Source organism: Portunus trituberculatus, chromosome 41, assembly GCF_017591435.1.
Source record: "Portunus trituberculatus isolate SZX2019 chromosome 41, ASM1759143v1, whole genome shotgun sequence".
Taxonomy (NCBI): Eukaryota; Metazoa; Arthropoda; class Malacostraca; order Decapoda; family Portunidae; genus Portunus; species Portunus trituberculatus.
In genome coordinates, this window is record NC_059295.1 from 11792131 (window position 1) to 11819602 (window position 27472).

At 38.4% G+C, this 27472-nt stretch overlaps 1 protein-coding gene across 4 annotated transcripts in view; it reads right to left on the bottom strand.

Annotated features, from left to right (window-relative positions):
* Positions 1-27472, bottom strand: part of LOC123516504 (E3 ubiquitin-protein ligase HERC2-like) — a 456561-nt gene that overhangs the window by 216549 nt on the left and 212540 nt on the right. For all 4 annotated transcript variants that reach the window (XM_045275907.1, XM_045275905.1, XM_045275904.1 and 1 more), the window contains 7 exons: positions 14375-14534; positions 13535-13886; positions 11760-11884; positions 6554-6690; positions 3901-4155; positions 1482-1594; positions 1068-1198 (listed from right to left, as the gene is read on the bottom strand). In XM_045275907.1, coding sequence (XP_045131842.1) covers positions 1068-1198; positions 1482-1594; positions 3901-4155; positions 6554-6690; positions 11760-11884; positions 13535-13886; positions 14375-14534 — 1273 coding nt within the window. The remainder of the gene's footprint in view (positions 1-1067; positions 1199-1481; positions 1595-3900; positions 4156-6553; positions 6691-11759; positions 11885-13534; positions 13887-14374; positions 14535-27472) is intronic.

Here is a 27472-nt window from a genome sequence, read left to right on the forward strand (position 1 = left end):
GAGTATTACTGTATATATATATATATATATATATATATATATATATATATATATATATATATATATATATATATATATATATATATATATATATATATATATATATATATATATATATATATATATATATATATATATATATATATATATATATATATATATATATATATATATATATATATATATATATATATATATATATATATATATATATATATATATATATATATATATATATATATATATATATATATATATATATATATATATATATATATATATATATATATATATATATATATATATATATATATATATATATATATATATATATATATATATATATATATATATATATATATATATATATATATATATATATATATATATATATATATATGTGGTGGCGACAAGGATGAAAGTGGGTGAGGGAAACGGGTGGAAAAACGGGAGTTACAGCTTTTATATATCATATCTTATTAGCTTTATTTATTGTTTAATGGTCTATTTTGTACATGTGTTCTAATATGTGAAGGCAAAAATTTTATTTCAGCTCGGAAGATGGTAATTTAAGGTCTAAGGAATACCAGCGTTTGAAACTTGGTTCAAGAACTGAATTATATTATGGCAACCAAAGAAATTATAAGCTTAAAATTTTGTTTGAAAACTGGTTTGTTAGAAAAGGGAGACATTCTGTAAGCAAAGTTCCACTGTACTTGACTTTCATGATATAAGTGCTACAAGTGCTTGTTTTGAGGTAAGACATAAAAAATCTAAATAAATTGCTTGTATGTCATGGTACAGTGGAACCATGCGTGCTTTGGGGTCCGAGGGGTCTCCAAGCGCACGGGTTCGAATCCTGTCCACGGTCCGAGTGTAGGTTGGGCTTCCTCACTCAGGGCAATGGTTTCCTAGCGGGTGGGCTTTGAGATAAGAGGTACCCCAAAAAGTATCCCCTTTAGCCCATAAATTCCCGTGAAAAGCCCACATGGTATAAAAAAAAAAAAATAAATAAAAAAAAAATTATTTCACTATCAAACATGATAAACTTTGAACACTTTACAAACCTTCATGAGAGCTGCCAACTCTGGACCTGACAGAGGGGGAGGAGGTATGCGAGGCTTCTTTGCTGCTTCCTCAAATATGGCCACAAGTTCTTCTTTGTCATCATTCCTAGCACTTGAAGGCTCTGATGGACCTGAAGATAAACATTTGACTAAAACCATTATCATTACTATTTCCACAAAAAGAATGCATATTACTCTATAGAGCTTGTGATTAGAAGTTTTACATCCTACTTTTTTTGTGCAAGTTTCTACCGAAAATAAAATAAAACGTTAATCTCCAAAAGTGATGCCTAAAACTAAATTCTCTATATTTAAAAAAAAATTGGTTCTGAGCATCTAGTAAAATAAACAAATCTGAACCATAATATATTTCTAAACTCCAACGAAAATAATATGACCTAATCTATGGCTTACCAATGAGTCTGAGGAGAGTTTGCACAAGGGCCAGCAGTCCACCAGAAACCAGAAGACTGAGATCAGCCCCACTATGAGTCCGGGTAGACAAACACACCACACCAAGAAGAAATCTAATGAAGAAAAAAAAAAAAAATAAATAAAGATAATAAAATAAATAAATAATGATAAGCAATACACATAAAAATATATGGAGGGAAAAAAAAAAAATAAATAAATAATTTAAAGGTTGAACAAATAGTGAGTTCTGATCCCATATCTAAGTACAATTTTACTAACATAAACTTCTGCCCACTTATTTCTTAGCTGCTAGCTTTGTGATAATGGAAATATATAGGCCATAGTCCTTTTATCATGAATGTATATATTATCCACTGAATTTATATACATCATAAATGCCCTATAAATAAATTAAATGGATTCTGAAAAGAAAAAGAAAAAAAAAAAAAAAAAAAAAAAAAAAAAAAACTAAAATTTGACTACACTAGGCTGCCAAAGCTTCACCCAAAACACAAAATCAATGTGTTGGTAGCATTTGTTGAAGGACTCAGCAATGTTACAAGGTTAGGAAAGAGTGCAAGTAGTTCTCAGTCAACCTATAGTGTCTTGTAAAACAAGCCATTTATAGTCCAGGGTCATAATATGCCAACATGTCGGGGAGTGATTGCATTAAATTAATGCTGTTGATGCTCAAACAAGTACACTGCTGGTCAGAGTGGAAGGCGCGAGAGGGACCACGACTTTCACTCAGACCAAATTTCATTCATCCCTTCTTAACTCCTAAAGCTCACATAACAATACACACACACACACACACACACACACACACACACACACACACACACACACACACACAAAAAAAAAAAAAAAAAAAAAAACATACGGCGGGATTCGCTGTATGTCGCTATCTGACAACTCTGCAGCTCTAGTAGTCAAAGTAGATGATATGTTTCCCTTGTGAACGTTCGCCTGTGGCTCGTGTGCTTGAATTTGAATTTTCTTTCATCCCCCTCATGGCCCCTTTTTGTGGATGTGTGAGCTTACCATTGTGCCTTGTTACTACCTATTATGGGACCTTGGGGACCTTGGAAACTAATTGGTGAGGCCCAAATCTCAGTCATTTGTGCCTCAGTGAGGGAGAATAAGTCAAATCAAGAAATTGCCACAAACACTGGCATAGCTCTCAGAATTGTTCAACGTTGGACCAAAATTTATCGTGAGGGAGGAAAAGACACTTCGCCACCACCTTATAACCCTCGAGGGCATAAGCACAGTGAGACCCAGAGAACTCTGGACGTTATTCAAAGACAGCTTGAGGCCAACCCTTGCATACATAGCAAGGAACTTAAGGCCAGGAACCCTCTTTACTGGCTGGGTGATTGAAAGAAGTGTGCAGAGATATGTGAAAGGCGACATGTGATACTGGAGTTGTCGCACAGTTTCAAAACCTTTCTTCACACAATGGTCACCATAACAGTAGGTTTGCATTTTGTGTCTCAGAACGAAGATTGGGACTTAGGTAAGTGGCATAGAGTACTTTGGTCAGATGAGGTAAGCTTTCAGGTTACAGACAATCAGAGAAACCGTGTGTACCGTAGACCCGGTAGTAACCCGTTACGATCCACGCTACACAACACCCACATTAAACCCCAGATTCTTTGATGGTGCGGGGTTGTTTTTCTTACTATGGTCTTGGAAAATTAGTGTTTTTGCCTAAGAATGTTCGTATGAACCAAAATAACTACTTTGATCTAATTCTAGATGAGTTAGATCAGTGTATGGAAAAGTGCAATGCTGATACCTTCATGCAAGATGGTGCTCCGTGCCATACAGCAAAGTTAATTGTTGACTGGTTTGATTTCTGCAATGTCAGCCTTTTAAAACTTTGGCCTGCAAATTCGCCAGACCTTAACCCAATAGAAAAATCTCTGGGCGTACATAAAACTAAAGCTAAAGGAGAGAGATACCTCCTCCCTCCCATGCCTCCAAGCCACTATTCAGGACATATGGGACAATATTGATGCTCAGTATCTCCACCACTTGGGTGATTCACTTCAAAAGAGACTCAAAAAGATCAAGAAGGCACGAGGACACCCTATCAATTACTAGTTTAGGTGAATACCCTCATTGAAACATATTTTCTGTGTCATTAATCTCCTTCACAGGATGTCACAGGTACCGCGCCTTCCGCTCTGACCAGCAGTGTAGAGTGCTGCAATGTTACTTCAATGGTTTTTATGCTGCAGGAATTAATTATCTTATATCTATCATCTTCCTCTGTTGTAATTTCTCATTTTCACATGGGGTTGCATCTCCTTACTAGTCATCTCAATCTATTGTAGTCCTTCAATAACATACAGCATTGTTAAAAAGAATAAATAAAATAATAATAAAAAAATAAATAAATAATGTAACTTACCTTGAAAGTGGCATAGAAGCAAGGGTGTTGTGATCACGACAACTGAGGTTTGAGTCTTTGTAAGAAGGATTGTCTTTGGTCTTTGCTGTACGCCCAGTGGAGTGGCTTGCCACACAAAACTGCTCAGCCTTCAAAACATGTTCTCGTAGTTCTCCAACAGCCCACTCCCACAGCCTAGCCCAGGCTGCTTTCAGCACAGCCCGCTGATACACAGGAACTAGATGGATGTTTTCAAGACAGTCTGGAAGCACAAAGCTGGAAGTAAAAAGAAAAAAAAAATCAGAAATTTTTATTGGTAACTTTCTCTCCTCTTCTGCACAAAAACCAAACAAACATTCTTAAAAATTACCTACAAGCACAGGGCAACAAGAAAGAAACTTATAAACATCGAGAAGGCTTATGTAGCAAGATGGAGATTATAGATTGTTAGTATCTTCTGATACCCTCAGTTTTGATTAATTAATAATTTTCTTATAAAAGGGGAACTGATGCCTTATCATTCTCCAGAAGTCAACAAGATATAAACAATCATATGTGAAAATTTCATGCCAATCAAATAAATACAAATGGCAAGGTAAGGATGAAATTAATAAAATCCTTAGAAGCTATTATCTCAAAAAGTGGTTTTTTGCACTTCAAAATTTTTCAGAAAATCAGCAAAATATCTGACCAACTATTTCAAGGTCTCATTAAAAACTACAACTAAAAAGCATTTTTTTTTAGAAAATTTCTGAAAATGTTAAAAGAAAATGGAATACATAGAATAGAAAATTATAGAAGAAAAATTTGCTGTTTAAAAAAAAAAAAAAAAAAAAAAAAATAAATAAATAAATAAATAAATAAATAAATATATATATATATATATATATATATATATATATATATATATATATATATATATATATATATATATATATATATATAAAATGTAGATATGGAAAAAGTTTCTATGGTATTTTCGTAAAAGTGATTGCCTGAAAAATAAGTTTTGCTTGAGTCTCCCAACACCACCCAAATTCCATGAAATTCACAGAATCTCCTGTGGAGGCATCAATAAACAACATACTAAAATTTCAAAGCCATTGAACATCTCATACTCCTGCTAAACTGGACACCCCCATAGATGGGTTCCTCCCTTTAAGGTTTGCTTGCATCTCAACTAAAAAATTATCCATCTGGCTCTATAAATAATGATGAGGTATCATACGGTCATAAACTTTTTTCTGGATATTTCTGTCTCAGTTCTCACTTCGCTTCTGATATGGTGTCGTCTCTCAATTAATTATGACTGAGTTATAACTATGCATGACAGTTGTACAACACTTTACAGTAGCTGTACAGAAATGCATGGTTGTACCATAGAGTTATTTATGGTGCTTGATGGAAGTTGTTACAACATGGAAGTAAACAGAGACAATCAGTTCACACTCATTGATGTACAAACATAAATGCTCACCTGGCTATGCACTCCTGTATGGACAATACTAAACTTGTGAAGATACAATTTTAATTGCTGCAAACCAAACTCACTAGTGCCAGTTATATAAACTGAGGAGAAAGGAATGCTTAATTAAAGTATTGTTTCTCATACACTCTTTTTTGGAGGGCAATATGATCAGCTCCTGGAAGAGCTAGCCTGTCATTATGGCCATTACAAAAAATGGAAACACCACTTAAGCATTTCAGTCATATCCCAAAGTAGTGTTGGCACCTTCACTCCTTATACCATCATTACTATGCTGCCTTTTCATCCTATGGTTCCCCATACAAAAATTATGGTTTTGTCATGATATTGCATCAGAGAAAATCCCTCCATTGCTATTGTGTAATGGTTAGTATATATCTTCTAACATATAATGCAATAATACCTTGAATGCACCATGGTGTATCAAAGTGTAGCATGTTGAAATACAACACTTTTAAAATTCTGAACCTGATCAAAAAAAAAAAAAAAAAAAAAAAAAAACTAAATAAATAAATAAATGGATTAAGCCAGTGCTCATTACTGGGCCAATGATTCACAATAGGGACAGAGTTTTATCTATATACATACACATACATATGTCATTGATAAGAGGTATGGTCCATAAACCATGCTCTAACTGTGAATGTGTGAAAGAGGGCATCATGAAAGAAGACAATTTTTTTTTTATACAGGACAAAAAGTAGGATTAAAATTAAAAGAAGAAAAAAAATCCAAGAGAAGATAACTTGTGGGATCTCAACATACACACTATTTCCAATTCAATCAAGTTTTTCTTCCTCACAGATCTTAATTCTAAACAAAGACATCATTTGTCCTTCTATAGAATGTGCCTATCAAATATAGGGGGTAACTACTCCACCTACACAAGTGAGTGGAATGAATGGAGATCCATGACACCATGAACTGCTACATTGAACTAATATCACTATGGAAGGTAATACTTGTGTGATGTGTGAGTGACTTAATGGCCTGACGATGGCAGAAAAATAATTTCCACTGGCAAGATATGTATGCAGGATTTAATGTTTATTATTCAAATGTAATGATTCTGTTAAAAGTTCCTGACATTTGTTAAATTAAGTTATCATGCTAAAAAAACTTGTATGTTACAAGGCACATTGCTATACAAAACTGATGTGACAAAATTTAATATGATATTTCACTTACCTGTTCTTGGGGGCAAATGGTAATAAGCCAAGCCATCCATTCATGAGTGTGAGCCTCACTGATGGAAGGAAACTATTCTTCTGCACCAACCCTAGAAACATCTCAGTACCTCTTAGTCTCATTTCTGCTCTTTCCATCTGAAATACATATTCAGGATGATGTGCACAGCATACGTAATTTCCTATCACTTTATGTACCATCTCACTGTTGTTTATCAGTTGGCCATAAAGGTACAGTCAACTCTCAATTAATGCGAGGGCTACATTCCTGGAGACATCATATTATTGAAACATAATTTTCCCATTGAAAATACTAATGGTAATAGGAAGATTAAATTCCTGGCTACTGGGAAAGTATGCGCATTGTGGGGATTTTGTTACTCAGACCTTAAAAACTATTAATACATCACTAAGTCACGGAAAAAATAAAAACACACATCCTCATTTTACTATCTCTGATGGTACGCAATGTGCTCTCCCTCAGTCCCGTCTTGTGGACAATCACTGAGGTCTTTTCTCTCTTAGCATAGCAATCTAACACTTCCAACTTCTTTTCAATGGTCACAGTCTTCCTTGATTTCCTGGAATCACTTTCCTGTGAGAAGGCTGAAGGATGCTTGGATGCCATAGTATAAGGCCCGATCCACTCAAAGTGCAGGTTAGCTCCAGACTGAGGAGTGAGGTCTCATACATATATTTATGTTCACAAAACAACATTTCTATTAGCTTTTTACAACTTTGTCACCAAGAAAGGATTGTTTTGTAATACATGGAAAATGGAAAACAAGGCAGGAGATGAGGAGGTATTTATGATCAGCAGCAGCTGCTGCTACTTCTTCTTGTGACCCTCTTTAGCTTGTGTGTTGCTTTCATCACAGTATTTGTGTTTCTACTTCTTTGTTACGCGCTACAATCATACATTTGCATTCATACATGATCATGCCATGAGGATCACCTTTACTTCGTGGAACTGAGTGATAGTTCAGAGATGCTCTGTTCCTTCTCATGAGTGGGATTGTGTGAAAGATTTTCGTGTAATCATACAATGAAATTTCCCAGCCAATACAGGAATCAAAGAAAGAACATACTTTAAAAAACAACACGCGCACCACTCAATCCCCCTGTTCAAAACAACAACAGAGTCAGCAGCAGCTCATCTTCCCTCACTCAACTTACCACCAAAACGCACTGCAATGTCGGTTAGCGTTGCTAAGAAGACCAGAAAGTCTCTTACTCTCGAAGTGAAGCTGGATATTATTCATAGACACAAGAGAGGCGAGAAAACTAATAGCAATGCTCGCAACCATCTTGACTCCATCTACTGTCTCTACTATTTTCAAGTCAGCAGACTCTATTGAGAAGGCTGGTGAGACTGTATCTTCCTTGCAAGCTAAAAGAACCACTTGAATTCATGACTCTACAATGGATAAAATGGAAAGCCTTGTGAAAATGTAGTACATAAGTTTTGTATGTAATACAATGATGCACCCTTTGTTTACATTACAAAGGGCACATCATTGTATCACATACAAAACTTATGTACCACATTTCTACAAGGCTTTCCATTTTATCCATTGTAGAGTCACGAGTTCAGGCGGTTCTTTTAGCTTGCAAGGAAGATACGGTCTCACCAGCCTTCTTAATAGAGTCTGCTGACTTGAAAATAATAGAGATAGTAGATGGAGTCAAGATGGTGGCAAGCAATGCTATTAGTTTTCTCACCTCTCTCATGTCTGTGAATAATATCCAGCTTCACTTCGAGCATAAGAAACTTCCTGGTCTTCTTAGCAATGCTAGGCGACATTGTAGGGCATTATGGTGGTAAGTTGAGCGAGCTGCTGCTGACGCTGTTATTGTTTTGAACAGGGGAAGTGAGTGGTGCGCGTGTTTACATTCCACAGGTTGCCAGCTACCGTCTTTCCCGCTCCACTCTCCTTCCCTTCATAAATTTAAGATCATCAACATTATAAAGTTACTTACATACATACATTAGTGTACATTATAATGACTTAGCCTTAAATTAAACTGCTTAAATGTTTAACTTCATAATTTTTACTATCATTAAATCATTTACTGTACTATCATGCACTCTTGCTTTGCTTAACGAAAATTCACACAACGAACGTTTTTTTAAGAACGTAACCCGTTCATTAAGTGGGGGTTGCCTGTATTACTTCTGGGAAGGGCAACAAATTCATTGAAGCCGTGGTCCACCCCATGGGGAAAAACACTAACTACACCACTACCTACAACATCTAGTACAAGGTTGCCAAGAAGCTCTTCTGCAATTGAAAGAGTAGCCAGTCTCCTGTGGGCAACAATTTTTGTACACTTCAGCTGACTGACTGTCCTAAGTGAGGGGGGAGAAGAAATGGGGAGTAACATCCCATGGAATACACCCATAGTTACATAGACACAGGGCACAACAGATCATTTCGTCCCAACTAGTTTTCACTCCAGTGATGGAGTCTCTGCTTTGACACTGAAATGGTCCTTTGGCAACATCGATTCCTTTGATAATATCTTTGATTTTAATCATGATACTCATGGTCGACTTAGCCACAGTGACCACACCCATCCATAAAAGAGAAGTGCGAATGAAGCTCCTTGATCTTAGTCAGCCAGCATCGAACAGTCAAGGTCTGTTTTTTGGTTGATCTCTAGGGCTATAATTTATTGACTTTTTCTTGGTATAAGTTTGAATTATATGAGGTAAGAGGAGTTTGAGATCCGAGGGTCCACTGAACATGAAGCTCACTCTATATATGGATGGACAAGACCCTTGTATGCTGTTGGCAGCTGGTGGTTGAGAGAAACTGGCAGAATGCCTAACTTCATAAAAGCTATTCTAGCTAAAAAAAAGAGATGTAAAGTTTCTAGTTTAGATTATCATTAGCAAAGGAGATATCACGAATGTTCAGGGTATGGTCAGAAGAGGGACCAACTGGGAGTCATTGAAGAATAGGAAATAGTTATCAAGAAAGTTGTGTCAAGTTGACAGATGGAGAAACTGAGTTTTGAGGCATTGAATAATATTAAGTTTGCTCTCCCCTAATCAGAAATTTTAGAAAGATTAGAAATCAGCTATCCTCTGGTTTTTGTGCATGACCTCCTTAATTCCTGATTGGTTTGACATCTATGAAAAGACATGGGAAAGTGCAGAGTTGAATCATCAGCAGTGATGAATAATACAGTGGCTGTTAAAAAAATTATACATTTTCACTGCAATAATAAAGTACACACGTGAATATCTGTGTAGTGTTTGTGTGCCTTCCCACCACCAACAGAGTAGGTGGAGCTAGTGATGATGTTGGTCAGCTAGAGCCAACCTCTTTTCATTGTTCCCTACCACACCAGGCCTAAGTCCACCTCCAGTGTTTCTACAGAGAGGGAGGGTTTCTGTTAAGCTGTTCCTGAGCGCCCCTATTTTCTACTTCTGCACCATCTTCAACATGCTACTGGACACCCCACATTCATTATCATGGGTTATTCACAGATGTCTCTTCCAGATAAAACCTGGGCCCTCACCCTCCTAGGTGAAGGCTGGTTTGTCATACGCATAGCGGCACAATTAAAAGTAACAAGGAGGACCATTTACAAGCTAAAAACCACAGCAGAGAACCTCCCACCTGGCACATTACCAGCCAGAAAACCAGACTCTAGGGAACCGAGGAAGACGTCTCTGTGTACAGGGAAGGTCCTGGCAAGAGAGATGAAGGAAGACCCTTCGATTACAGCCATCAGCCTGAAAGAGAAACACCTCAACCTTCTGCAGAACGTTTCAGTGCGAACTATACAACACCGCCTTCAGAAGGAGTTAAAACTGCCAGCACGCCATGCTGCCAAGTAGCCGCTTTTGATGGAGACTATGAAGAAGCAACATCTGGATTTCTGCCAGAAATACAAGGAAAGGACATCAGCAGATTGACAGAAAGTAATATTTAGTGATGAAAGCATGTTCCAGCTGGTCAGGGGCAGCTCCAAGATCGTAAGGAGGCCCAGTAACGTGTCCCATTATGACCCTCACTAAACAAGTCATAATGGTCAAACACCCAGACAGTGTTATGATGTGGAGGGCATTCATTGGTCATAAGAGCTCTGTTGGACTCTACTTTCTTCCTAAAAATGTGATGATGAAGGCAACTAATTATATTAAGGTCTTGGAGGAGCCCATACTGGCATTTTGGAGCATTCACAAAGCGGAATATTCTATGCACGACTTAGCACCAGCACACGAGTCCAAGACTGTCAAGGAGTTCATGGTGAAAAACAATATACATGTTCCAGACTAGCCAGGCAACTCTCCAGACCTAAACCCATTGAAAACGCCAGGCATGTGATGAAGATCAAGCTGGAGAATTCACGCCCCAGCATCATCATGAACCTTGCAGAGAAGCTGAAAAAGGTATGGATCTACTTCAATGCCTCCTACTCCTCCAGCCTTGCTGCTTCTCATGCCCAGGAGGATCCAGAATGTTCTGATGTCCAAGGGGAATAGTCCAAATACTAATTATAAGATAAAATTCTAAATAAAACAGCCCTATTTTGTATTCTATAGTTTTCCTAATCAAAATTCAGTGATATGTACTTTTATTGTGGCAATTGTAGAATGAGAGGTGACAGAATAGAACCCTAATGTACACCCTAATGAAAACCCTAATGAAAAGAAGATTCACTCTACCACAACAGCAATAAAATTATCATAAAGGAAATCTGAGATAAAGTTAGAGAGAATAATAGAAGGCAAAACATACTACATCACCATGAATGAACTACCTAATGTAGACAATGAACTATTATTTGATTTTCCAAAAGCTTTTCTATGCAATTTTTCATAGTAAATAGTAAAAACTATTTCTAAGAACTTTTGTTTCATGTTGATAATCATGCACAAATATAACCACCTGAACCTTATTGCACACTTGATGAGTTAAAGACAAGTTTGAGGTTTACATTTGCATGATGAGCAAGGCAACTTTATAACAAATCACAGAACTGTATGGTTTTGTGTACTTTGTTGATTAATAATACCCTCTACGCTTCAATTTCTTCCAAGAACTTTATCCTGTGTCTTTGTTCTACTTACCTGCTATCAAAGAATATTCAACACACTTCACCAGTTCATTTTTTTTTTCTACCAGCTGTGTGATGAAAGAAAAATAAATAAAATTCTATACCAACATAATGCACATTTGTTTCAGGCTCACCTGACTGAAGAAAGCCTTTCTCACAGCCTCAATGTTTATTGTTTCCTCAGAACAAACAAACTCTATCACTTTGGAGGCCAACTCTACAATCTTCGCTGTTGGTGGAGGAGCAGTTGGTGTCAACACTGAAAGTAAATGATAGAAGGGTTAAGAATATATCATATCAAAAGAGTAACACTACTAGATATGAATAATCAAAATCAAAATTGCTCAGGAGAAACAATAAGATTTAATTATCTTTAATACCAGGGTTAATAAAAATCTTATTTACTATTCTTGTACATAAAATGTGACTACCACCATTATTCATTCTTTGAAATAATTCTTTAACAGCAAATCTACACAAGATTTATTTCCTAGTGAATCACTACAAATTAAACCCTTCAGTATTGGTGCTCACTTTCACCATGAGTTTTGGATGTGATTAGCCAATTTCATTTATGTTAGGAAGGGTCTATGGAGGTCAGAAGATTAATCACCAGAATCTTTACTACTTTATTTCCCACATAAATTTCTGAACTATATGATAGTCAAATAGTAGCCAGAATTAACCCTTAAAGTACGGGGGATTGATTTACTTTCCGTCTGTTACAACGGGGAAAAATCACACCTGTCAAAAATGCAAAAAATATTTTTTCATTATAAAAACATATTTCTTTGTGTTATTCTGAGTGCAACAATGTAGTTTTTAATATGTTATGACCTCTGAGAGCAAAGTTATTGCATATAAAATAATTCATGGCAGAACCCGCCGCTAAGAAATACCCCCAAGGTCAGATAACACCGCTCTCTCTCTCTCTCTCTCTCTCTCTCTCTCTCTCTCTCTTTTGGGCATTTGAATTTGATGAAAAAGTAGGAACTTTTGCACTTTCATGTCAAGAAAATGTGAATTAAGATATATGAAATGATGTGTAAAACAAGAAAAGAAAAAGAAACCACATATTACAAGTATTGTGGATTTCTATAATAACTGAAATCTGGCAACTCTTATTAGCAATGGGATTCACATGACTTAGCCGACAAGCACAGTCTTGTAAAGGCATCCAGGAGTGACATACACCAGCACATTGCTCAAGGGGAATAGATTACGTGAGGAGGTTTATGAATGTCGCTGTGAGGGTTGGTCTCTGTCTCCCAGATCACTATCAGAATCACTACTGGAGTCTTTACTTTCTTCTGTCTCAATAAAAAAATCACTGTCTTCATTTTCATCACTCCTCAATCTCATTACCGAGTAACACTGACATAACACTTGAAGTACTGTTTCCTCCCTCCGGGTCACGGGGGTTGCCAGATGTCGCCTCAATATGGGAAAAGATGACCTATTGTGAAGGAACTTATGTCTCAAGGCTCAAGCAGGCAAGCGAGAAAAGATGCCAGATACCTCCACTTGGCCTAGGACCAATAGTAAGGGGGAGAGATTCAAATGTTTAGCGCAGAAAAATCATGCTTACATGTACGATCCCTGCCTCTCCGCACGCGACGCTACAATCGCACATATACGATCACCGTACTTTAAGGGTTAATATCAAAATGTGTCATAACACTAAAGGGGTTAATGGTGTCAATATGGCAGAACTTTCAGTATCTTTAACCTCAATTGTATGTAACAGTTTTCATGATAAACCAGAGATATGATTTTCTTGAGAGGAAACAATGAACAAGATTTTATTTGGACAAAGTAGTCTAAAGGGAAAAGGAGGCACAGGCTATAGATTCTAAGTTTGAGTTCACTTATGGCAGCCATCTTGTTCAAGAAAAGTGTGTCAACTTACATGAGCATGGTCTGGAGGGAGTGAGAGGTGCTCCAGAGGATGATGGAGACTTCTTAAGATTAAGGCTGACAGATCCCTTCTTTCCTTCCTGTTGTTTCTTTCCATCTGGTACAATCTTAAGCTCCTTCTCCAAGGCATCAAAGTCTGCTTCCTCTTTTATGTTGTTGTCCCTGGTGTCAGTTACACTGTTGCTTAGTTCCAATGGTTCTGGCAGATCTTTACACGCATCCTCCTGCTTATCAAGACGGCCACTCCTCACGTCATCACAGCCACCCTGGAGGTTGTCATTCTCCTCACTATTACTAGTGTTGGGACTGATGTCCTCAGTAGACTCATTTGTTTCTTTCATTTCCTACAGAGAGCAAATAAATAAATACAGATTATTAACTAGATACCATAAGTAAATTTCCTTATGTATGGAATAAAATCATCTTAACTCCGTACAATAGTAAGCATCTCTGAATAGGATAAAAACTAAAATTGTGATGACATACAACACCTAATTTCATAGAAATTGTTTTAACAAGATATCAAAAATGTAATTTTCAGTTAAAGTTTTTAGTAGAGGATAGTGTATATTCAATACATGGATGAGGGATATTTATGAACAAAAAAAATAAAAACAAGTTATATTAATTAGATAGATGAAACCAGAATTGAGATTTTGAGGCATTAAACAACACACAGTTGCCTTACTTCATTCAGAAATTATAGAAGGATTAAAGTCACTAGTTCCATTTCTTTTTGCTTGGAGCTTTCCAATTCTGGCATTTTGGACATTTAGCATACAATCTGCAATGTTATCTTACACTTCATGAATGAATAACTGATCTGGTTTACCTGCAACTCATCTTTCTCTTGGGTTGTTGCTGTTGTGTCATTAGAATGGAGACGCAACAGCTGTGTCACCTTCCTCCACCTAGAAATACCTCGTACTGCAAATTTGTCAAGAGCTTCCACATCCCCACAGCTGGCTGGCCGCACCTCATAGAATACAAACCTGAAGTAGAAATAGGAATTTTTTAGTTTGTAACTCTAAGAGAAGTCATTAATCAACAAGCTCAATTACAGTACCAATTAAATACATGACTCATACTTTATGTATAGAAAACCATGCTGAAGAAATGGTTCTCTGGACCAGAAATTCTCAAAGTGGGAATCGCAATCCCCAGGGGGATGGTAAAATAATTCTGAGGAGTCACAACCGAGCTCAAGCAATTCCTCGTCCTCCCTTCTCCTCTTCCTCCCACGACCCATCCTAACATGTCTAGAACTTATCAGTAATGGTCAATGTGTCCGATGCTCAATTACACATCATAAAACCATATAATATATACATGCTTCCTTATGCATGCATGCTTTCTTTGCTGTATAAAGTATGACACAGTAATAATCTTGAAATATTGATATTAGGTACTACTTTGTAATATATGTCCTTATTTCAGAACGTTTTATTTTACAGTTATTCACGTAGTTAAACGTGGCATATGCACCCAGTAAAGGCATGTATTTTGAGACAATCATCAAGTATCTGTTTGCAAGGCTCATGTAACTCAACTCTGGTGACATTGTTACCCTTAAACCTGCACCATGAAATGGTGGGTAATTTGTAGAGCTATAAGCAAGACATAAACAGACATCACTGAAGCATCCAATGATGTTAATTCTGAGAATCCAAGCATGTCAAGTGGGAATAAGGGCCATGACAGTCATAACACAAAAACATACCAGTGTGTGCAACCATCCAAGCACCAAAAATATCAGGAAGAATTCATACAGTATGGATTTATTTGCTGTACAGTTAATGATATTCATCATCTTTAGTGTGTTCTGTGTTTTGAGGTTCCTCCACATAAAAACCTGAAACCAACAAAAATCAAGACACTTGCAAACCAAATACAGTATCCAGATCATGCTCAAAAGACTACACTCAACCCTCGATTTGCCGGACCTCCATTTGCCGGATTTCGGATTTGCCGGACAAGAGTCTGTGGGAAAAAAAAAAAAAAAAAAAAAAAAAAAAAAAGTCCGGGACAAGTCGATTTCAAACTACCGCGCCAGACAAAGTTCGCAAATCGGGCACTATAGATGGCAGCGCGGGCGGACATACACGTCTAGTACTGGACTGTAAACAAGTCTGCCGCGTCACACGAGTGTTGTGCTTACGTGCTTGTCGTGGATACACCTCTTCTTCACAACGATGCCACCCAAAAACCCACCAAAGAAAGTAACCAAGCGTACAGCTAAACCTGTGCACAGTACAGATGTGTGTCGGCGGCATTGGCATGTGTTACGGCCCCACGTGGTGAGATGATGATGATGATGATGATGATGGTCGTCGGAGGTTTTGCCTTTGCCTCGGCACCTCCTGTTACTTCTATTCTTCCTGATCCTGCCTTTCTTTTATTTTTCTTTCTCTTGTCTTCCACATCTGGTGCAAAGTCTCTTTCTTCTTCCTCAGTTTTGTTTTTCTGAACAAAAAACGTCTGATTTATTTTCCAACTTCCTGGTACAGCTGGTGCAGGTGCCGAAATGCCGTTAAAGACAACACTATGTTCCCACCGGAAATTTTTGCCGTTAAACACGGGATTCCGGTAAATCGCGTGCCATTAAAGCGGGGTTCAACCTGTATAGGGTAAAGTCCGGCAAGGGGGTAGACCCCCGGACATTTTCCATTGCCGGACATTTGCCATTCCCGGACAAGCCTTCCCCCCTTTTAGTCCGGCAAATCGAGGGTTGAGTGTATAGACTTTTCCAACAAAAAGGAAGCGAGCTACAAGAACACAGAAAATACAACTCTGCCAAAGCACAAATGGCATCATATGTGGTTGCAAATGTGTGAGGCACACACATTTGGTGAAGACCTCATAAAGCCTGCTGCAGTGGCAATGTGTTGACCTATACATGGAGAAAAAATGGTACGTGACCTTGACACCATCCCTCTGTCGAACAACACTGTAAGGCAGTGTATTCATGATATTGCAGATGACATTTAGTGTCAACTGACTGAAAGAGTGAAGAATATGAGGTATGCTCTGCAGCTTAATGAGTCCATTGACGTTCAAATTCTGCTCATTTACCTGAATTCATAAAATATAATTTTGATGGAAAACTTCATGAAGACATGCTGTTTTGCTCTACACAGGGAATGCTATTTTCAAAAGAGTTAGACACCAAGCTATGTGAGATAGGATTGCTGTGGGACCAGTGTGTCAGTTTATGCACAGATGGGGTTGAGGCAATGCTGGGTAAAAGGAAAAATCTTGCAGGTGGCTCTTAATATGAATTTCCCTAATTATATTATTCATTGTGAAGTTCTTGCTAATAAGGTTCTTGTTCCAAAGCTCAACAGTGCTCTTGAAATAGTCAGTTTCATAAAGTCATGGGCACTGAATGCCAGATTGTTTGACACACTTTGTAAAGACATGGGTCTGGAATATGAGGCTTTATTTATTTTTTAATTTTTTTTTTTTTTACGTAGGGAAGAGGGCCAGCCAAGGGCAAAAAAAAAAAAAGTTAGAAAAAAAGCCCACTTGAGCGCTGGCTCTCCAAAGAGTACAAAAAGTGCCAAAACCGTCAGCCAGAATTAGGGGAGCAAATGCCTCGATACCTCCCTCTTAAAAGAAGACAAGTTGTAGGAATTTGGAAATACAGATGCAGGGAGGGAGTTCCAGAGTTTACCAGTGAAAGGGATGAATGATTGAGCATACTGGTTAACTCTTGCATTAGAGAGTTGGACAGAATAGGGATGAGAGGAAGAAGAAAGCCTTGTGCAGCATGGCTGCAAGAGGAGGGGAGGCATGCAGTAAGCAAGATCAGTAGAACAGTTACCATGAAAATAGCGATAAAAGATAGAAAGGGATGCAACATTTCAGCGGTGAGAAAGAGACTGAAGACAGTTAATGAGAGGAGGGGAGTTGATGAGACGAAGAGCTGTAGATTCCACCCTATCAAGCAAAGCTGTGTGACTGGAACCCCCCCCCAAACATGTGAAGAAAACTCCATACAAGGACAGATAAGGCCCTTATACAGAGTAAGCAGTTGGAGGGGCGAGAAAAACTGGTGGAGATGCCTCAGAACACCTAATTTCATAGAAACTGTTTTAGCAAGAGATGAGATGTGAAGTTTCCAGTTAAAATTATGAGCAAAGGACAGACCGAGGATATTCATTGTGGAAGAGGGAGACAGTTGAGTGTCATTGAAGAAGAGGGGATAGTTGTCTGGAAGGTTGTGTCGAGTTGATAGATGGAGGAATTGAGTTTTTGAGGCATTGAAAACTACTAGATTTTCTCTGCCCCAATAGGAAATTTTAGAAAGATCGGAAGTCAGGCGTTCCGTGGCGTCCCCCGCGTGATCTGTTAATTTCCTGAAGGGTTGGACGTCTCTGAAAGAACGTGGAAAGATGTAGGGTGGTATCATCAGCGTAGGAGTGGATAGGGCAAGAAGTTTGGTTAAGAAGGTCATTAATGAATAATAGAAAGAGAGTGGGTGACAGGACAGAACCCTGAGGAACACCACTATTAATAGGTTTAGGAGAAGAACAGTAGCCGTCTACCACAGCAGCAATAGAGCGGTCGGAAAGGAAACATGAGATAAAGTTGCAGAGAGAAGGATAGAAGCCATAAGAGGGCAGTTTTGAAATCAAAGCTTTATGCCAGACTCTATCAAAAGCTTTTGATATGTCTAACGCAACAGCAAAAGTTTCACCGAAATCTCTAAAAAGAGGATGACCAAGACTCAGTAAGGAAAGCCAGAAGATCACCAGTAGAGCGACCTTGACGGAAGCCATACTGGCGATCAGACAGAAGATTGTGAAGTGACAGATGTTTGAGAATCTTCCTATTCAGGATAGATTCAAAAACTTTAGACAAGCAAGAGATTAAAGCTATAGGACGGTAGTTTGAGGGGTTAGAACGGTCACCCTATTTAGGAACAGGTTGAATGTAGGCAAACTTCCAGCAGGAAGGAAAGGTAGAAGTCGATAGACAAAGTTGGAAGAGTTTGACCAGGCAAGGTGCAAGCACAGAAGCACAGTTTTTGAGAACAATAGGAGGGACCCCATCAGGTCCATAAAGGTTTAGGCCAGCAAGGGCATGGAAAACATCATTACGAGGAATTTTGATTGTAGACATGAAATAGTCAGAGGGAGGAGGAGAGGAGGGACAAGCCCAGAATCGTCCAAGGTGGAGTTGTGAGCAAAGGTTTGAGAAAAGAGTTCAGCTTTAGAGACAGAAGAGATGGCAGTGGTGCCATCAGGATGAAATAAAGGAGGAAAGATGAAGAAGTGAAGTTATTTGAGAAGTTTTTGGCTAGATGCCAGAAGTCACGAGGAGAGTTTGAGTTTGAAAGATTTTGACATTTCCGATTTATGAAAGAGTGTTTGGCAAGTTGAAGAACAGACTTGGCATGATTACGAGCAGAGATATAAAGTGCACCACACAGAGGTCAGGTGGCTCTCCTGAGGCAAAGTTCTCACACGCCTGTATCAGATGAGAGATGAAATTTGCCTTTCTCCTTGAATATGGATTCAAACACAGTATTCATTTGTATGACTCTGTATGGTTAGCAAAACTTGCATATCTTGCAAACATATGAGGCGCACCAAGCTTATTTGTCGTAATCCCGTCAACCCTACTTTCGAGTAAAATGCGATCAAAGTTAAACACTGAAAACGCACATGAAATCGGTCAGAATATATAAGTATTATACATCAAATGAAAGATCTCGGGTAGTTCTGTTTAGTTATGGTAGTTTTCAATAGTAAATCCGAAAATTTCGGGTTCATGTCCATTGATTTTTTTAGCCTATTTCCATAGCAGTAATTTCTTTTTTTACGTAAAATGGTTTCTAAGAATACATGTTAAAATTAAGAGTGTGTGAAGATTTCATGATGATAGCTGCAAAACTCAATTTTATATGAATTTTTTTCGAGCGAAAAATAAATAATTTATTATTAACGCAACTTTCATTATCCTTCCAAGTATGTTCCATTTTTCATTATTGTTCGAAAGGGTTGACTAAAGGTAAAAGTATGTATTTATGCATTGTCTTTACCTAAAATACAATCCAAGGCTGGGGAAGTTGAAAGGGCGCTGGTAGAAGCCATAACTTCAGGAAAAGTAGCATAGGTCTTGCCATGCGGAGTTAAAGGGCAACGCACGTGAGATGGAGTGAGAGAGAGAGAGAGAGAGAGAAGGAAAACATGCCTCTCATTGGCTGAGGCACGGCATGGGTGTGACGTCACGCGCTGATTGGCTGGCTGCCAGCAGCTGTGAGCATGGAGATACGACAACACCGCTCGGGATGCAACATGTTAGTCTCGACTTTCCCTGTCATGTTTTTGCACGACTTTGCACCTTGTTTTAGGTGCCCAAATGGTCAAGTTTGGCTTGGCCGACCTTAGCATATGACTTTTACACCCTTCCCCTACACCGAGCAACTGTTAACTCAAAATCTCAATTTTCCGGGGTTACGACAATATGGCATGGGGCGCCTCATATATGAAAAACTAAATGAGCTGAACTTGTCAATGCAAGGCCCAAACACAAATATTTTGACAATGTCTGACAAAGTAAATGCATTCAGAAAGAAGTTGAAACAATGGGTTGTGAGATCTGATGGGGAAAATGTTGAAATGTTTTCCTTACTGGAAGAAATCCTTGAAGATAATGAATTGCACTCATGTTTGAATAACATGAGAGGAGCCATTGCCACTCACCTTTGAAGCCTCTTTCACCACTTCAAAAAGTACTTCAAGGAAAAGACAACTCTACAACAACATGACTGGATACAACAATCGTTCACTCCTACCTGGAGTCACTTATATCAGATCTGGAGAATGCACTGCCTGAATTTTTGAGTGATCAAACCTTATGGATGAGGTTTGAGTTGAAAACACTGTATAGGTTTTGGATATCTGTGGCAGAAGAAAATCCAGGATTATCCAAGGCCACAATAAATGCACTGATACCTTTTAGATTGAAGTACCTATGTGAAGTTACATTTTCCACACTAACATACATGAAATAATAACATGTACCAATCATGACTGACAACGTGTGGAGGATGATCTCTGTGTTACGGTTTTCATCATCGCCCAAAGGCTAGAGATGCTGTGCTCCAAGAACCAAGCCCATCCTTCCCATTAATAACAAGTTGTTCAACCTTTAAAGACTGTGTGTGTGTATTTACCTAGTTGTATTTACCTAGTTGTAGTTTAACAGGGCCTGGGCTTTATGCTCGTGTGGCCCCGTCTCCATATCTACACTTATCCAATCTTACTTCAAAAGAATGCACACTCATTGTAGACACTACTTCTTCATTTAAACTGTTCCACGTCTCAATACATCTTTGTGGGAAACTATATTTTTTAACATCTTTCAGACATCTTCCTTTTCTCAGGTTTTTACTAAGTGATCTTGTGCTTCGAATGTCATATTCTTCTCTCAGGATCAGTTTTTCATTATCCACTTGGTCCATTACGTTGATCAATTTATAAACTTGTATCAGATCTCCTCTCTCTCTTCTTTGTTCCAGGGTTGGCAGATCCATAGCCTTTAGTCTCTCCTCATATGTCATCTCTTCAAATTCTGGAACCATTCTTGTAGCCATTTTTTTGTAGTCTCTCGCACTTTCTTATGTGTTTCTTTTTATGAGGGGTCCACACTACTCCTGCATATTCCAATCTGGGTCTTATTATAGTACTTATCAATTTCTTCATCATTTCTTTGTCCATGTAGTGAAATGCCACTCCAATATTCCTTAGCAAATTATATGTTTCTCTAAAAATTCTATCAATATGGCTTACCGATTGAGTGTTTTCTTCCATCGTCACTCCTAAGTCCTTTTCCTTTTTTACTTTCTCTAGTTCTACTCCATCTCCCATCTTATAGATTCCCACGGGTCGTCTTTCACTCTTTCCCATTTCCATGACATGGCTTTTGTTCACATTGAATTCCATTTCCCACTTTTTACTCCATTCCCAGATCTTATTTAGGTCTTCTTGCAGTATTTCACAATCGTCCTTTTGCTTTATAACTCTGCACAGTTTCGTATCATCTGCAAACAGATTCATATAGCTGTTCACTCCTTCTGGCATGTCATTAATATAAATGAGGAAAAGTATTGGTGCCAATACTGACCCCTGTGGCACTCTGCTTTCTACTACTCTCCACTTGGAATTCATATCTTTAACTTTTAGCTTGCAAGGAAGATACAGTCTCACCAGCCTTCTTAATAGAGTCTGCTGACTTGAAAATAGTAGAAACAGTATATGGAGTCAAGATGGTGGCCAGCAATGCTATAGTTTTCTCGCCTCTCATGTTTATGAATAATATTCAGCTTCACTTCGAGAGTAAGAGACTTCCTGGTCTTCTTAGGAACGCTAGGCCACATTGCAGGGCATTTTGGTGGTAAGTTGAGCGAGTGAAGACGAGCTGCTGCTAACGCTGTTATGGGAGTGAGTGGTGTATGTGTTGTCCACGAGAGGCTTGATCTTGATCTTGATCTTGATTTTACAGGTGTCCCAGGATTTCTCCTGAGGCAGGCCTTAGTATTTGCGGCACGTGGTGTATTCAAAAGCTTGTCGGCTTACATGATACGGCGGGGCTTTCAAACTTGGAAAATTTGACCTAGATAAAACTTCGTTAAAGCGAGTTTGGTGTTCGTTAAACGAGCAGATGGAAGTACAGGTGTCCCTCGGTTAACGATCGACTACTTAACGATATTTCGCTCATACGATCCCTCCAAATTAATCCCTATTTTTTGGTTAACGATCGCCAAAATTCGGTTAACGATCGGATTGACCAATCGCAATCGCGATCGCAATCGCGATCGCAGCGCCTCCATCCACCCGCGGCCCGTGCAGTAAACACACCACAGTCTTTCCCGCTGTTTTGATTGTGCAACAACAACTCTATCACGCTCGCTCTAAACTTCTTTTTGTGCTTATTTGTGATCAAGTGAACTTAGTGATGGCTTCCAAGCGACCCAACGATTGTTCTCCACCGGGAGATAAGGCTAAAAATCGAGAAAGAGCATTGGCCTTGATATTAAGTTGAACATTGTGACTCGTCATGAGGGTGGTGAAGGGGTAAACTCTATTGCTCGTGCCCTTGGTTTATCTCAATCAACTGTATCAACAGTTCTCCAGAAAAAAGTACAAGTGAAGCAGCAGGCCAACCAAGTCACAAACCTGCACAAACACACAACAACTCGTAACAGGGAACCGATTATGGAAAAATTGGAACGTTTGCTGAGGCTATGGATTGAAGACCACACACACCGCCGCATGCCTCTTTCTACCCAACTCGTTACTACTAAGGCACTGAGCCTGTGGGAGGACCTGAAACCAGAATTCAACATCGCGAAATACATGTATGTAGTTGATAATTTCAAATCCCTCAGTTAGCGATCGTTTCGGTTAGCGATCTGTTTTTGGGAAACGTAACCCTATCGTTAACCAAGGGATACCTGTAAAATGAAACCTTTGTTGTAGCGAAATTTCGTTGTGTGAACCTTCATTAAATGGGGGTTGTCTGTATTCCTATCTAATACAAGTAATAACAGGTTCGGTTTACACTAATTTCACTTTACGATAAGGTTTTAAGGAACGTATTTCTATCATAAATTGAGGACTTAACTGTATATATATATATATACAATTTATATGTTCCATGACTGGGTGAACTACTCTCTACAGATGTTGAATGTTTAATGATGGTATCACGCGTGTCGCTGCACCCATCCATGATATAATAATAATTCATAACAATAATTATTAGTTGCTGAATAGGCTAACAGAAAACAAAGTACAGGCAACCCCCACTTAATGAGCGTTCACACATCGAAATTTCGCTACAACGAACGTTTCCTTTTACTACCATATGCTCGTATAACGAACACCAAACTTGCTGTAACGAAATTTTATCCAGGTAATCCAGGTTTGAAAGACCCGCCGTAACATAACATAACATAACATAAATAATAGGATAACAAAAGGCCACCAGGGCCTATCTAGGTTATCCTGTATCAGTCACACAGCGCCCTCGTCATCAATACTTAAAGATACACTTACAAGTACACAATACATTATAAACTAATTCTAAATATTTGGCTTATTAACAGGGCTAAGTCCTGCAGCAAATTCCTCTACAATCTGTGATCCCCATACATGGGGATCATGTCTTGTTTAACTATAGTAAATTTCTTTTAAAAACTATCATGCAGCGCTATACATAATTATAAATCTAATAAATTTAAGTGCTTATCTAATCTGTTTTTAAACATTGTCAAACTAGTGCTATTTACAACCCTCTCTGGCAATGCATTCCAGAAGTCTACCACCCTATGACTAAAGAAATATTTTCTTATATCTAACCTGCAGCCTTGCTTTCTAATCTTCCTGCCATGATTTCTAGTCCTACTTCCCTCCTCTAAGGTAAAGAAAGATCTCACATCTATGTAGTTTGTATCTGAGAACATTTTAAATAACTCTATCATATCCCCTCTTATACATCTCCTCTCAAATGAAAACATGTTTAATTCCTTTAATCTATCTCTATACTCCAGGCGCTTTAATGCTGGTATCATCCTAGTTGCTCTTCTCTGAACTGCTTCTAACATGTTGATATCCTGCCTATAATGGGGTGACCAGGCCTGTATGCAATACTCTAAATGGGGAGCTACGCATCCCTTCCTTACTTTTATAACTAACATTTCTATTTATAAAACCCAGGATCCTATTTGCCCTATTTCTTGCTTCTAAACATTGCTTTGAAAATTTCATAGTCCTGTCTATCACTACTCCTAAATCCTTTCCTTCCTCTACTGCCTCTAGCCAACATCCCTCCATCTCATAGCTAAAGTTTGTGTTGTCTTTACCTAAATGCATAACTTGACACTTTTCAGAATTAAACTCCATCTGCCACCTGTCTGCCCATGCTATCAGCCTGTCCAGGTCTCGTTGTATTCTGTAATTGTCCTTTTCACCCTGTACTGCACATGCTATCTTAGTATCATCTGCAAACTTTGATACTTTGCTACTAATTCCTATATCTAAATCGTTAATGTACACCAAGAAAAGAAGAGGTCCTAGCACTGATCCTTGGGGTACCCCACTAACCACTTCCTTCCACTCAGACATTGCCCCATTTAATACTACTCTCTGTTTCCTATCAGAAAGCCATTCACTAATCCAATCAACTAACCTACCCCTATCCCATGTAGTCTCAATTTGTACACTAGCCTCCTATGCGGTACCTTATCAAACGCCTTGCTAAAATCTAGATATATAACATCTATGCTATTTCCATCATCTAACTCCTTGGTAATATATTCTAAGATATCGAGCAAATTTGTAAGACAGGACCTCCCTGATCTAAAGCCATGTTGGGTATCTCTAATTAATCTATTCTCATTTAAATGCTCCCAAATACTACCCTTAATGATTTTCTCTAGTATCTTACATACTATACTAGTTAAACTGATCGGTCTATAATTATTCGCATCATCCTTCCTACCTTTTTAAATATTGGTAACATTAGCTAACTTCCAGTCCTGAGGTATCTCAGCAAACCTAAGTGATCTTTCAAAGATTAACTTAAGTGCTTCAGAAATACTGTCTACACCCTCCCTAAGTACTCTGGCATGTAGCTCATCAGGACCACTAGCTTTCCTATCGTCTAGTTCAAGAATAAATTTCCTAATAATTCCCGGTTTTATATCAATATTTTCTAAAGCTCTTAAACTACTCGTCGCACTGTTTGTAACAGGATTTCCTATTCTTTCCTAGTAAATACTGAAGAAAATTGTTCATTCAATAATTCTACTATGTCTTCATTTTGATCCACTACTACACCATCTTTTCTGAGTGGTCCAATCCTATCCTTATTTCTTTTATCACTGACCTTGTAATAACTATATAATTTTTGGGATCTTTACTCCCAGCTCTAGCTAGTTTTATCTCTGCCTGCCTTTTACTTTTTTTATAACCTTACTCAAATCATCCCTGACCTGTCTGTACCTAATCAAATCTACATCTTCCCACTTTTCTGCAACTCTCTATATGCCCTCTTCTTCTCTCTGATCTGTCTACCTATCTCATGAGTCCACCATAATGGCTTCCTGTTTCTCTGCCTTATATCTTTGTAAGGGATACACTGCATCACTATACCCTTTACTACAACCTTAAAAATATCCCACATCTCCTGTGCAGTTTTATTTCCAAAACTATCTTCCCAGTTTACCTCTCCTAATAACTGACGTAACCTACCATAATTGCCTTTCTGATAGTTTGGGACTCTAGTCTTATTCACTATATTATCCCTACTGGAATTAATGATAAATCTAATTATATGATGGTCACTGTTTGCTAAAGTCTCTCCTACCTCAACTTCCTTTAAACAATGCTCAATATTTGTTAGTACTATGTCTAAAACCTTCCTCCCCCTAGTAGGTTTATCTACCATCTGCACTAAATAGTTATCCTGAAAACTTTCCATAAACTTATTTTCACTAGCATCTCCTACCATCCTCTCCCAGTTTACTGACTTAAGATTAAAATCCCTAAGATAATTGTCTGACTAGTACACCCCTATTTATCTCATCTACCATAAGGTTGTCTACATCTGCTGACTGGTTAGGTGGTCTATAAAAGCTCCTACTCTAATAACCTTACTTTTGTTTACTCTAACATCCAGCCATAAGGACTCTACTCTGTTATCTACCTTAATACCATTAACCTGACTGGAAATGAAGGATTTTTTACATAAATAACTACTCCTCCACCTATCCTACCAATTCTCTGGTGTAAATACATAATGTATCCATCTACTTCATATTCTTTCCTATTTTCCTAAACTTTTCCTCATTTACCCATGCCTCTGTGACACATACAACATCTAAGTCCTCCTCAACTATATAACTAGATAACTCGTCCTTCTTGTTCCTAAGACTCCTGGCATTTACATAAAAACATTTAAGTCCTGCTACCTTCCTAGATGCTGTCTCCTTATTTGGAATCCTAATCTTATTCTCTCCTATTTGCACCTGGAAATCTTTCCTAATCTTTTCACTATCTCTGTTTATCCTATCTAATTTATGTCTAACATCTTTCTTCTGGAATGCATTTGCTACCTCACCCCTACACTCCATCCCAACTCCCCTCCAGACATCCACTCAGCACATCCACACCCTTCCTACTCAGATGCACACCATCCCTAGCATACAAATCCCTTCGCCCATAGAACCTATCCCATACATCCACAAAGCTGACACCCACATCCTTACACATCCCTTTTACCCGATCATTCACACCAATGGCTCTAGACAACCATTCCTGCTAACATACACACGAGGCAAGATTCCTGACATTACACACCTCCTACCACTCTCCCTTATCTTGCCTAACATTTCCCGAAATCTTGCCACTAACTCCTCCGACCCACCTGCTCTGACATCGTTCCCACCTACATGCAAAACTACTACACCCTCCCTCTCCATCCCCCCAACTCTCTTCTGCACCTCCTCACTCACTGCCTTCACACCTGCACCAGACATACACACGTTCGTCCTCCTATCCCTGTCTTTCCCACGCAAGCTGACAGGCTTTTGAATATACTAGCGCCTCTCGTGGACAAAACGTGCTCCACTCACTCCCCTATCCTTTCCCGCTCTAAGTTCAAAACAAAAACAGGGTTCAGCATCAACTCATCATCTCACGCTCAACATGCCACCAAAACACCCTGCAACAAGCCCTGTAATGTCACCTAGCATTGCTAAGAAGACCAGGAAGTCTCTTACTCTTGAAGTGTAGCTGGATATTATTCACAGACACAAGAGAGGTGAGAAAAATAATAGCATTGCTCGCCACCATCTTGACTCCATCTACTGTCTCTACTATATTCAAGTCAGCAGACTCTATTAAAAAGGCTGGTGAGA